The 14,238-nt window shown below is 35.9% G+C and overlaps 1 protein-coding gene across 1 annotated transcript in view; it reads right to left on the bottom strand.

Annotated features, from left to right (window-relative positions):
• The window catches only part of ADGB (androglobin), a 206,616-nt gene that overhangs the window by 88,164 nt on the left and 104,214 nt on the right, over window positions 1-14,238 (bottom strand). Inside the window, exons 21-25 of the mRNA XM_043457333.1 lie at window positions 11,159-11,294; window positions 10,394-10,531; window positions 8,476-8,569; window positions 5,083-5,217; window positions 4,192-4,345 (exon numbers count right to left, since the gene is read on the bottom strand). Coding sequence (XP_043313268.1) covers window positions 4,192-4,345; window positions 5,083-5,217; window positions 8,476-8,569; window positions 10,394-10,531; window positions 11,159-11,294 — 657 coding nt within the window. The remainder of the gene's footprint in view (window positions 1-4,191; window positions 4,346-5,082; window positions 5,218-8,475; window positions 8,570-10,393; window positions 10,532-11,158; window positions 11,295-14,238) is intronic.

Raw genomic sequence — 14,238 nt, 5'->3', positions numbered from 1 at the left:
TGAGTCTATTTAAATTCTGGGGCTTACTACTATTCAACATAGTGTTGGAAGTTTTGGCCACAGCAATCAGAGCAGAAAAAGAAGTAAAAGGAATCCAGATAGGAAAAGAAGAAGTGAAACTCTCACTGTTTGCAGACGACATGATCCTCTACATAGAAAACCCTAAAGACTCTACCAGAAAATTACTAGAGCTAATCAATGAATATAGTAAAGTTGCAGGATATAAAATTAACACACAGAAATCCCTTGCATTCCTATACACTAACAATGAGAAAACAGAAAGAGAAAATAAGGAAACAATACCATTCACCATTGCAACAAAAAGAATAAAATACTTAGGAGTATATCTACCTAAAGAAACAAAAGACCTATACATAGAAAACTATAAAACACTGATGAAAGAAATCAAAGAGGACACAAACAGATGGAGAAGCATACCGTGTTCATGGATTGGAAGAATCAATATTGTCAAAATGGCTATTCTACCCAAAGCAATCTATAGATTCAATGCAATCCTTATCAAGCTACCAACGGTATTTTTCACAGAACTAGAACAAATAATTTCACAATTTGTATGGAAATACAAAAAACCTCGAATAGCCAAAGTAATCTTGAGAAAGAAGAATGGAACTGGAGGAATCAACCTGCCTGACTTCAGACTCTACTACAAAGCCACAGTCATCAAGACAGTAATGGTACTGGCAAAAGACAGAAATATAGATCAATGGAATAAAATAGAAAGCCCAGAGATAAATCCACGAACCTATGGACACCTTATCTTTGTCAAAGGAGGCAAGAATATACAATGGAGAAAAGACAACCTCTTTAACAAGTGGTGCTGGAAAACTGGTCAACCATTTGTAAAAGAATGAAACTAGAACACTTTCTAATACCATACACACAAATAAACTCAAATTGGATTAAGGATCTAAATGTAAGAGCAGAAACTATAAAACTCCTAGAGGAGAACATAGGCAAAACACTCTCCGACATAAATCACAGCAAGATCCTCTATGACCCACCTCCCAGAATATTGGAAATAAAAGCAAAACTAAACAAATGGGATCTAATGAAACTTAAAAGCTTTTGCACTACAAAAGAAACTATAAGTAACGTGAAAAGACAGCCGTCAGATTGGGAGAGAATAATAGCAAATGAAGAAACAGACAAAGGATTAATCTCAAAAATATACAAACCTCTGAAGCTCAATTCCAGAAAAAAAAAACACACAATAAAAAAGTGGGCCAAAGAACTAAACAGACATTTCTCCAAAGAAGACATACAGATGCTAACAAACACATGAAAAGATGCTCATCATCACTCATTATCAGAGAAATGCAAATCAAAACCACAATGAGGTACCATTACACTCCAGTCAGGATGGCTGCTATCCAAAAGGTCTACAAGCAATAAATGCTGGAGAGGGTGTGGAGAAAAGGGAACCCTCTTACACTGTTGGTGGGAATGCAAACTAGAACAGCCGCTATGGAAAACAGTGTGGAGATTTCTTAAAAAACTGGAAATAGAACTGCCATATGACCCAGCAATACCACTTCTGGGCATACACACTGAGGAAACCAGATCTGAAGAGACACGTGCACCTCAATGTTCTTCGCAGCACTGTTTATAATAGCCAGACATGGAAGCAACCTAGATGCCCATCAGCAGATGAATGGATAAGGAAGCTGTGGTACATATACACCATGGAATATTACTCAGCCATTAAAAAGAATTCATTTGAACCAGTCCTAATGAGATGGATGAAACTGGAGCCCCTTATACAGAGTGAAGTAAGCCAGAAAGATAAAGAACATTACAGCATACTAACACATATATATGGAATTTAGAAAGATGGTAACGATAACCCTATATGCAAAACAGAAAAAGAGACACAGAAATACAGAACAGACTTTTTGAACTTTGTGGGAGAATGTGAGGGTGGGATATTTCAAAAGAACAGCATGTATACTATCTATGGTGAAACAGATCACCAGCCCAGGTGGGATGCATGAGACAAGTGCTCGGGCCTGGTGCACTGGGAAGACCCAGAGGAATCGGGTGGAGAGGGAGGTGGGAGGGGGGATCGGGATGGGGAATAAGTGTAAATCTATGGCTGATTCATATCAATGTATGACAAAACCCACTGAAATGTTGTGAAGTAATTAGCCTCCAACTAATAAAAAAATTAAAAAAAAAAAAAGAAAAAAAAAAAAAAAAAGAATACTGGAGTTGGTTGTCATTTCCTTCTCCAGGGGATCTTCCCGACACAGGAATCAAACCCGGTCTCCTGCACTGCAGGCAGATTCTTTACTGACTGAGCTATGAGGGAAGCTGATGTGTTTAGATTTCCAGAAACAAAAATTAGACATACACAAGACAGAATGAATTCATAACACTCCAATAAATATCGTGGGATAGTAACTAAAATCCCAATGAGCTCTGTAATGAGCTCAGAATTGCAACACCCATAAAGACTTTCGATATTATGTTTGGGGCAAGTAGAAAAGGGAGATAAATCATGTATGCTAAAATATTTTTACCTGCAAAGATTTTTTTACTGCTTTTATTATTTGAGCTTGTGGGACTAATGTATTAAAGAAGTCAAACAAAATTACATGACTCATTTCATGTTTGTCTAGACTCAGAGAACAATTTTGAGGGAGAATAAAAGATTTATAAAATGGTAGGATAGATATATTGAGAAGTGATAATCTGAAGCTAAACTAGTGATAGGATTTTAAGAGAGAACCTGGCAGTTTTAAAGGATCTCAAGACTCTGGAATAAAAGTGTAACATAGCAGAGTACCTAGTACTGAGAAACCACACAGATTAAGTATTTCAAATCACAGCTTATGGTCTTTGAAAAACTATGAAAAAAATGTCTAATTATGCTGAAGGATTGACTGTGTAACCAGAATTTTTTTTTTAAACTTAGACCCTAGTTCTATGGATATACATTAGAAAAAGTTGACCTAAAATAGGCTACATATGTGTCAAATGCCTTTGCAAGTGCCAAAATGCTATTGCAATCATAGACTAAAAACAATGGGGCAATGATTATACTTTAGGTGGGTTGGAAGTCTTTTTCAAGGCTGTTCTGTTCAAGGGAACTACATTGTAGAAGAGCTTAGTAACCTGGAGAAACATTTGAAGACCAAGAGTCGTGATGAAAGGAAAACCATACCACAAAAAGGACAACAGAAGCTATTCTGCTATTCATACAGTTCTATACTTTCCTCCACATTCTCTCTATTTTGTTCTAAAAAACAAACACAAGATGAGAGGGTAGAAGATAGGAAATATTTGAGAGAGGGAATGGCTATGTTTGTTGCAATCCCAAATTTACAATTTAGAAATAATATTTAAATGGAGATAGAGTGTTCTCCTGAATAGTGACTCAATGGCATCATTTAAAGCTAAACCCCATATTAAGTTTACTCAAGGAAGGGAGGTTTACAGTGAAGCTACAAAGCAAAAGCTAAACCAAACCCAAAGTATGCTACATGTGAATAAGAATCAGAGTCTTGTGTGGTTCCAATGAAATACCCAACTAAAGATCTCTACCAAAAGTAGGTATCAATGACTAACATGATCAGTATTAGTATACTTATCTGGTGAAGTAAAGAACTCATCTCTAGAATTTAAAGACATCTGTGAACTTAGTAGAATATCCCTTTGAATGAAATCATCTTTTTCTTATGGATCTTTGAGACCTTTGATTTCCAATTACAAATGTAAGAAATTTTTATATTCAAAAGGAAATCTAGACCAAATCTGGTGAGTGGCTGTATAAACACAATCTTCAAACATATTTAGGAATCAAATAAAAAAACCTGCGGGAAACAGAGACAACCTAATGATGATTTGGTTTGGGATAAGACTAAATGTGCTCTTTACCTCCATTTTCATTTTAAGGATTTGTTTGATTTTATAATTTTAATAATGGGGATTTCTAACATTTTCCTTTTGTCATATTTTCTTTGGTGAAAAGATAAGAAGGGGACTAAAAGGCGAATGTTCTGGCACTCACTTTAAGTATCTATTTCTGTTAGATACACAAGACTTCTCTGAAGAAAGACCAGGGCCTAATTATGGGCTGAAAACACATTTGTTCTACCTTTTGCTGTAAACTCTCAGAGTGCTGGCTTCTCATTGCTATTTATCAAATGAGGAGAATCAATTTAAACCTACCTTATTCTTGGTATAAAGATAAGGCACCACTTTTTGGAACACTTTTGGCACTTGTTCCATTGTGTCGTTGTTAACAATGTGGAGCATACAGACTGGAAGTGTAGTATATACTTTGGGAACCAAAATCATATCTTGAGGAACCAAAAATGTTTCTCTGTAATTACAAAAGAGTGAAGTTTCCCTTGACGTGAATCATAAAGAAAGCTTGAAATTAGGTTTTAAGCCAAGAAATAAAAAAATAAGTTTAAAGTTGCAAATAACTTAAACGTACACATATTGTTTTCCTTTAGAATTCTAATTAATACATTATGTTTTCATGCAAATGCTAACCTTTTAAGAAATACTATTTATAAATAATGTGTGACTAACATGCTATTGCTTGGAAATGAAATGATTTATTTCTATACTAAAAGCATATCAGTTTATTATATTATGTGTGCGTGGTTAGTCGCTCAGTCGTGTCCATCTCTTGAGACCTCATGGACTGTAGCCCACCAGGCTCCTCTATTCATGGGATTTTTCAGGCGAGACTACTGGAGTGGGTTGCATTTCCTCCTCCAGGGGATCTTCCTGGCCCAGGTACTGAACCTGCATTTCCTGTATCTCCTGCATTGCAGGTGTATTATTTACCTGCTGAACCATAGGAGAAGCCACATTCATCAAAAGATCTAATAGTTAACTTCATATTCTTCATATTTTGTTTAATGAAACATGGATAAAATTTCTATAATAGCTCATTTATTCACATCAGATATGGAAGGAATTTTAACTAAGTTCTGAAAGCAAGTTAAATGTTCATACTTTTACTACTATCACAAATAAAACTCTCTATATATGAATATTTTATACCACTTAGGGGTGATATTATTTGCCAATATATGATAGCCTCACCTGAAAACTATAAACCAAGTATTTGGTGGCTGGTCTGTGTAAGTCACAGTATAGTCAGCAAAAGCAATCTTAGTTTCTTCATCTTGATAGCATGGATAAGATTCCATAGATTTGCACTTGCTTTTAAACATAAGTCTGGAAAGGTAAAAATAATTTAAGTACCAATGGCAAAAGCAATTTTTGAAACAAATTCTATTTATAAAAAAATGAATAAAAAAAAAACCAGTATAAAATATTACAGTCCACTGTTGGATGGATTGAGTACTTCATCAAATGAAGGCTTTTTGTGTGTGGCTCAAAGGCAGAGGTGACCATTTTCAGGTCAACCATGATGTCTCTCGAAGGTGCCCAAAGTTATCTGAAGTTCTTAGTTGAAGGAAAACCTAATTCATGACTCTGGGAGTAACTGAAATTTACAGATGGGAAACCAGCACCAAAGATTAAGCTATAAGGATGAGAAAATTAGAAGCAGGAAAATTAGCAATAAAACTGAGTAGAAGCCACTGAAAGTCTGGGGATTTGATGTAGAGAATAAATAATAGAGTGTAGTTTACAGTGAGGAATTGATTTGAAAAAAAAAAGATTTAAAAATAAACCCTAAAAGCAAAGGCCATGAACAAGGGGAGAGTGCCAGAGTTTTCCTTGTACATGATTTCTAGTGCAATTAGGTTTCTCCATGATTGCCCTGCTGAAAGGCTGTGGTATATTCCAGAACACAATGGAGATGATCAGAGAGATCCTGGGTCCTGTAGCTCCCACCCAGCCAGGAACCAGAACCAGCCTCAGTAGCATTAGGAGTCTCAGGTCTTTTGTAAAATGTTGGGTATTAGCTGGGACAGAAGCTCTAATGGTCATAGACAGTGGTTCTCTGTAGAGGTCTAGACAGAGCTAGAATTGTGCTCGGCTTCCAGATGGTGGATGACTTGACTGTACTGTCAGTGGGAAGCAAAGCCAGAGAGATCCTCACGGAGGACAGGATTCACCTGCTCTTTCTGATTGCTGGTCTTTGGTAGTGGAAGGAAAATGATAGGTTTATATTTGCACACCTGCGTCCTTGTTTGTGTCCACTCTTTGCCACCCTTTGGACCGTAGCTTGCCAGGCTCCTCTGTCTATGGGGTTTTCCAGGCAAGAATACTGGAGTGTGTTGCCATGCCCTCCTCCAGGGGATCTTCCTGACCAAGAGATTGAACCCACAGCCCCTGTGTCTCCTGCATCGCAGGCAGATTCTTTACCCCCTGAGCCATCAGGGAAGTAGGGTATTAAAAAACTTTTAAAAATAATTACAAGAACAAAGACCAGGTTGGTTATATCTTCTGGTTCATGTGGCATTTTTTTGGTACTTTCTATATACAGAACCATATTGCCTGTAAACGGTGGTTTTATTTCTTCCCTTCAAATTCTGCTGACACTTATATTGCTTTATTACCTTTCTGCCATTTTCAGAATTTCAGGCTTACCTTGAATAAAAGTGTTTGGGCAGGCATCTTTGTCTCAATCCCCAACTCAAGGAAAAGCTTTCAAATTTTCACCACAAATTATATTTACAGTAATTTAAAAAATATACTAGGTACTGTAACATATTAAGGAAAATCTTCTCTAAATTTAGTTAGCTAAAAATTTTTAAATTTTGAATTTGTGTTGTTTTTTTTCAATTTTTTTTTCTGAACCTATCCGAAGAACCAAACGATTTGTTCCTTTTCCCTGTTAATGTGCCGAATTAATGCATTTCCTAATGTTAAACTACTCTTCCAAGTCTCAGAGTGGGAAACCTACTTAATTAAAAGATATTATTTTTTTTATAGAATTCCAATTTTGATTTGCTACATTTTTTCATCTAATTTTAAGAGGGTGACTGGTTTGCAATTTCAGTTTTTTTTTTTTACTATGTTTGCTGAGATTTTAAAATCAAGGTTTTGAATTGGTAAATGTTTCCTCTTCTTTTCTGTTCTCTAGAAAATGTGTAATATTAATCTTGTTTCTTAAACTGACTAGTTGATCCATTTAGCACATTGCTAGAGAATATATTATGCATCCTTGCCTTATTAGCATTTCATCTAGATTATTACTTTACCGTTTCTGCAGTAGTGCCAGAACCTTAGAACTCTGTACCTCCATTTACCCAATTTCTGCATTTTGCTTTGCTAAGGTTAAGATTTTACTCCTACATGTAGCTATCAGTCTAATTGTCCTTTGAAAATAATATGTCTTATTTTTCTGGTAACTTTGAAGATTTTTCTTCTGGCCTTTGGTTTTTAGCAGTTTGACTATGATGAGTCTAGCTATGGTTTCCTTTGTGTCCTTTCTGCACAGACTCTGCATGCAGAGTCCCTTGAAAATACAAGTTGATATATTTTATCAGTTTTAGAAATTTATCAGCTATTATATTTTTATATTCTGGTACTATAATGATATAAATCCTGGACTTTCTAAGCATGCCCCATATTTTCCTTAGTTCTTTCCTTATTTTCCACTATTTTTCTATTGACCTGTCTCCCAGTTCACTAATCTCTTCCTCTATTCTGCCTGATATGCTGTTGAACTAAAACATTTTAAATTTCAGTTGTTAGAAATTGTATTTATGTCATCTCCGTTTAACTGTGCTTTATTAATCTAAACTTTTAATCTATTTTCTCTTTATTCTTTATTTTCTTGAGCTTTTCCGTTATAGTCACTGTTAGAGATTTGGTCTGCTAGCTCCTACATCAAAATGGTCTGCTCCTTTTATATATTTGTTGCTGTTCAGTCATTAAATCATGTCTGACTCTTTACAACCCCATGGACTGCAGTGTGCCTGCCCTCCCTGTCCTTCACTATCTCCCAGAGTTTGTTCAAACTCAGGTTCGTTGAGTCAGTGATGCCATCCAACCATCCTATCCTCTGTCTCCCCCTTCTCCTCCTGCCTTCAGTCTTTCCTTGCATCAGATTCATTCCAAGAAGATTTGTGGTTAAAATGCAGTTTTCCTAAGGCCCACTTTACCTCACTTGTCCCTGTTTCTAGAGTGCTGTTCACCAGGGATTTCAAGTGATGACTTTCACTGTTGAAGCCTGGTGTGCTACAGTCCGTGGGGTTGCCAAAGAGTAGGATGTAGATTAGCAATTGGACATCAAAAACAAAAATAGTTTCCCCTAGCAGGTCCTAAACTTTTAACTTTTGTCTCCTGAGCACCAAAAGACTTCAAGAAACTTCGCTTTGCTTCTCAGAGCTTTCCTGCTTAGAATATTAGATAAGTGCAGTGAAGACAAACACGTATTAAGTGGGGAAGTTCAGAAGCCATGGGATGTTTCTAGCTGCAGTGATTAGGGAAAAATCCTACGAATATGGTGGCATTTGAACTGTAACTTGGAGGATACCAAGATACTGCAATTAAAAAAAAATCATTATGCTGCTTTACCTTAAGAGAGAAATTGCATACTGTTCTATATTCTGTTCCAACACAGCCCAAACTCTCTGAAGAGTATCTGCAACACTGGCATTTTCCTTCGTATCTAAAAATAACAATACAGAAACTGTAAGGTGCCTGAAAAATCATCTTGTTCTAAGCCCTCCTTTTACAGGTGAAGCACTTGAAACTCACAAGTAAGGTGATATCCAGTCAGAAGCTTTACTAGCAATAAAATCATGTTTAAAATACAAAGCTATGAGCCTCTAGCTGAGAGTTCTGATCATCATTTTATGCTGTTTCCCTTCATCTCTAGTTAAAAAATCATAAAATCTCTTTGATCTAATTGAATATACTCATCAAAGAGTTTACAACAAAAGATCACTTATCACAGCAAAAAAGTCCTTATGAACACTCTTGTATCAGAAACTATAATCCATCCATTTTTTTCCTAAAGAACAGTGGCTAATGGGATCTCACTGAAGCTTAACCTAAAGCATAATCCACAAAAGGCTTAACAGGAGATGATCTGACAAAAAAATGTGAATCCATCATAAGCGTCTCAAATTTAACATGTCAGAAACTGACGTTTTTTTTTCTAATTATCTTAATTTCTTCATAGAACTTACTGGTATCTGAAATCATTATCTTAATATATTTACTTTCCATTGCATGCCTGGGACCACTATAACACAAGATTCACCAGAGCAGAAACCTTGGAAGTTTTACTAATTTCTGTAAGGCCAGAACATAGAATAGTTCTGCACACACAAGAATTATTCAATAATTATATGTTGATTGAGAACACAAATATTATTAAAAAGCTGCTCATTTTTGTCTTTATAAAGAGAAAAAAATTATTATATGATTATACTTTTTACAGTATATATGGACAAACAACAGGGATATTTTTCTATCACAAAACTATGCAATGCAGTTTATTTGTTTAATATTTATGGATCTATAGATTTTACTGCTTTGATGAACATTTTGATATTTCTTATTAAATATTTCAGAGATACTTTTATAACAAAATGTTTCAAAATACTCAAAGAATTCTATGGGAGGCAAGGCTTTTTACATAAAAATGTCAACAAAATTTGCAGAATGAAAATAATTGAATATAATTTTTTGCCTTTGCAGTGTTTTATTTTGAACTGATAAAACAGATCTTTTCACAAAATAGTTTCATATACAAAAATATATTTGATTTGATAAATATAATATACACTTTGACTGCATTTTACGCCTTCTAAGTGTATGATGCCATGGACATACGTGGAAACGTCTTCATTTAATTCATTCATGCATTCACTTTGAAAAATGGCCTAGAAATGTAAAATTATCTATGACTTAGCTGAAACTGCTATGTATTCCGCTAGGCACTGGGGATGAATGGGGAAAAGGCCAGTTTCCTGTTTTTAAAGAACTCACAAAAGATTGGGAAAACACAGCTGATCATTCATTCAGCCAGTATTTGCTGTGTGCTCACTCTGTCAGACAGAGACTAAAGCCACACTGCACTAAATTGCAGAAACAAGAGCTTGAGCATACCTACCTGCACCCTGAACTCAAGAAATTTCAACATTTATAGAATTAAAAACAATTAGCTGAGCCATAGAGTTGAATGAACCTAAAATACTTTTTGTTAGCATGTAAACAAATATTCATCTTTATTTATGCAGGGGCTTCCCTGGTGGCTCAGATGGTAAGGAATCCTCCTGCAATGCAGGAGATCTGAGTTCAATCCATGGGTTGGGAAGATCCCCTGGAGAAGGGAATGACTACCCACTCCAGTATTAAGGTCTCCATGGACAGAGGAGCCTGGCAGCCTACAGTCCATGGGGTCGGGAAGAGTCAGACATGATTGAACGACTTTCACTTCACTTATATATGCAAGTTCATTTTATAAATGATTGAAAGAATATACCTGGTGTTCTTGCTTTCATAAGCAATCTGACATATGTTCCTCTCCACATGGCTTGAATTTTAATTGCTGCTGCTATTTCCTCTGGAGAATACTCTTTATCGCTTGTTGGCACACTGTTCTTAACATCTACCCATTCCGCTAGAAAGAGAAAAACAAACTTTGGACTAAAAGTTAATCTAATCTCTAGTTCAGTTTTCACTGCTTTTAACTTTTAAGGCCATCTGATGGGTTAAGTGCCACACTGATAGATTTGTTCTTATATTTAACATTGCCTTCTGCAGGTGGTTCCTTTTTAGAATATAAACATTCTGGAGAAGGGAAATGCTAAATATTGACACTTCAGTGAAATACTGTTGAATTCCTCTGTGAAAATAGCAAGAAGGGTCTCCTAAAGTTGAAAAAAATGTTAAAATCGTGGGAATAGAGCATTGGAAAAGGAAGAAATGAGGGTTACTGAGATCAGAATATCTTCCCAGAATTCCTCAAGTTGTACTATATAGATTAGTGACTGTCTGCTTTTTAAGGTCAGGAACAAATAAAACTGGGATATTCTGGGCTCCCCTGGAAATATGTGGAACAGGGGACACATGTCAGATCTTTGGAAACTTTTGAGCTTTCTCAGGGCAAAGCTTGAACCCTATAACTGTCAGTACTGACATATTCTATCTACACCACAAAAATCTGGGGTGCATTTTTCTCAAATTATGTATCCTATATAAAGCTAGGAGTTTCTTGGTCACAGAAACACCTAAAATTAATCAGTACCTAAAGAAGCCTCTTCCAAAGAAGAATCGAGTAAATCCAAGTCCAAAACCATGGCACGGAATGCAAATTTGGTGTTGGGTGGAGGTTTTGTTATTTGAGCTTTTTTCATTAAACGCCATAAAGAAATATGAAAAACCTGACAAAGATAACATGTATTAGTATATTTTCTAAATCAAGAAAATACTCTTACCTAGTCAGAGAGGCTCTAAAAAGCTTTCTATTTCTCAGATATACACACCATCTAACAGAAGACTCTTTGAAGACTCCTTCCTCTGGTAAGAGACGAAATTTATTTAACATCTGATGAATTTTAACTTAATAAGATTTAATCAACACAATGTTTATAATATACATTCAACCAAAATTAATATTAAATTAATTGAGGAGATACAGTGTAAGATAAAAAATAATGTTCTTATGCCTAAGCAACTTAAATACCAGGTTTCTCTTATTCTGAGATGCCATTTATTGTAAGATACACTATTAATTCACATGCTTCAAGAAAGAAAACATGCCACTCAAGGTTTTTATCACTTTCTATCACTTGTGAGTATTTATTTCCTATTGAAAAATCTCTTTTAAATTTATTTAGGCATAACTTTTTCATCATGTATCACATTTAAACATATATGAAAAAATAAAATAAACTATATATATTGATTAAGTATTCCAAGAATGTATTCATGCTCAGACTCCTACTCTTGCAAATCACTTTTTGCAAGCACTTAACATGTATGTTTTCTATACAGTTATGTCCTTTGTGTTGTCAAAAGATTCACCATTGCTGAAAGAGCATTCTTTTGTCCCTGGATTTTTTCTCAAGGCACTGACTCTCATTCAGGGTGTTGATGCCAATTCATTCTTTATTTTACCAAAGAGGGCTGATGGAAGGTTCCTAGACCACAACCAGAACACATATTCCTTCTTTCAAGTTCTTTTGTTCATGATTTTTATCCTGAAATGTGGACAGATTCCACATTTCCAATCACACCATTGGTGATGATAACCAACCATGGCACATTTCTGCTTGTTTACTTGTGGCTATTTACACGTTCACAGGGAGTAAAGCACTTGATGGATGAGGTAGGGCTGAAGTGAAATGAAGTGAAAGTCACTCAGTTGTGTCTGACTCTTTGCAACTCCATGGATGTACAGTCCATGGAATTCTCCAGGCCGGAATACTGGAGTGGGTAGCCGTTCTCTTCTCCAGAGGATTGTCCCAATCCAGGGATCGAACCGAGTTTCCCACATTGGAGGCAGATCCTTCACCAACTGAGTCACCAGTGAAGCCCGAGGTAGGGCCCTCTGGGAACTGTTTGTGGTGATTTTCACCCAATTATATCTCTCCCTCTCCCTGAGCTCTTAGGAAGTCTTTCTGGTTTGAGGAAAACCCCTTTCCCTTCATGCACATGGTGACCCCAAATGCCAGGTGAATTTAGGATTCACTGTGTGTAACAATTGGTGCCATCAAATCCTTTTACTCAAGCACTATTTATCATTTATCTTGAGAATATGCATGTAATGGACTCTGATGAACTACACAAAAGAGAAACTTCCTTGGGTCTTTGCAATCTCTTTAGCAGATTGCCCTTGATGTGTATCACATTCTAGTTTAAGGTTTATGCAATGATTTTCTTTTTCTTCTGCTTTGGCGGAGTTTTTCTTGATTTGAAGATTGTTCTTGATTATCTTTCCCCAACAACACCTTATGCTCAGTTAAAGTGGAATAACAGGGAAATTAAATTTCTAGTATAAATAATTTATAATATGATTGTATTTTATATATTGTACATACTGTTTGCTTATATGAAATTAAAAATTGGCTGAGTGAAATGATTCTAGACAGAGACCATGCACCCTTCACAAAAGTTAACTCAAAATAAACAGTAGACTGAAATGCAAAGTGTAAAAGTATAAAATTTATAGAAGATGATATAGGATAATATCTAGATGACCTTGGGTAAGGCAGTGCCTTTATGTATTCATCACTAAAGCCATGGCCCACAAAAGAAAGAATTGATAAGCTGGACTTCACTAAAATTAAAACTTCTTCTCTGTAAAGAAAATGTCAAGAGGATGAGAAGACTTTGACTTCTCTAATGACTTCATAGACTGGGAAAAAATATTTTCAAAAGAATACTTAAAACTCAATGATAAGAAAACAAACAACCTGATTAAAAATGGGCCAAAGACTTTAACAGACACCTCACCAAAATAGATATACAGATGGCAAATAAGCATATCAAAAGATGTTTCACATTGTACGTCATCAGGGATATGCAAATTAAAATGACTTACCACTGTGCTTTTAGAAGAGTCCAAATCTGGAACACTGACAACATCAATTCTGACTAGAATATGGAATATCAGAAACTCTCAATCATTTTGATGGGAATGAAAAATGGTACAACCACTCTTGAAGAGTCTGATGATTTTTATAAAGCTAAACATACTCTTGTTATATGATCCAGCAATTACACTCCTTTGTATTTACACAAGTGAATTGAAAATGTATGTCCACCAAAAAACTTGTACACAGTTGTTCATAGCCGTTTCATTCATAAATGCCAAAACTTGGAACCAAAAAAGATGTTCTTCAGTAAGTGAATAAATAAACCGTGCTATATCCAGACAATGGAATATTGTTCAGAACTAAGAAGAAATGGCACTTCCTAGGTGGTGCTGGTGGTAAAGAACCCTCCTGCCAATGCAGGAGACATAAGAGAAATGGGTTCAGTCCCTGGTTGGGGAAGATCCCCTGGAGGAGGAAATGGCAACCCACTCCAGTATTCTTGCCTGGAGAATCCCATGGACATTGGAGCCTGATGGGCTACAATCCATAGGGTCTCAGAGTTGGACATGACTGAAGCAACTTAGCACACAAGAAGAAATGACCTATGAAGTCATGAAAAGACAGGGAGGGAACTTAAGTGCCTATTTCTAAGTCAAAGAAGCCAATCTGGAAAGACTACATTATGACATTTTGGAAAAGGCAAAACTATGGAGACAATAAAGAGATCAGTGTGTGCCAGGGCTTGGGGGAGGGAAGGGATGAGTAGGTAGAACACTTGGGATTTTTA

This window comes from Cervus canadensis, chromosome 33 (assembly GCF_019320065.1).
Source record: "Cervus canadensis isolate Bull #8, Minnesota chromosome 33, ASM1932006v1, whole genome shotgun sequence".
Classification (NCBI taxonomy): Eukaryota; Metazoa; Chordata; class Mammalia; order Artiodactyla; family Cervidae; genus Cervus; species Cervus canadensis.
The sequence above is the reverse complement of the archived record's forward strand: the minus strand, read 5'-3'. Positions and strand labels throughout refer to the sequence as shown.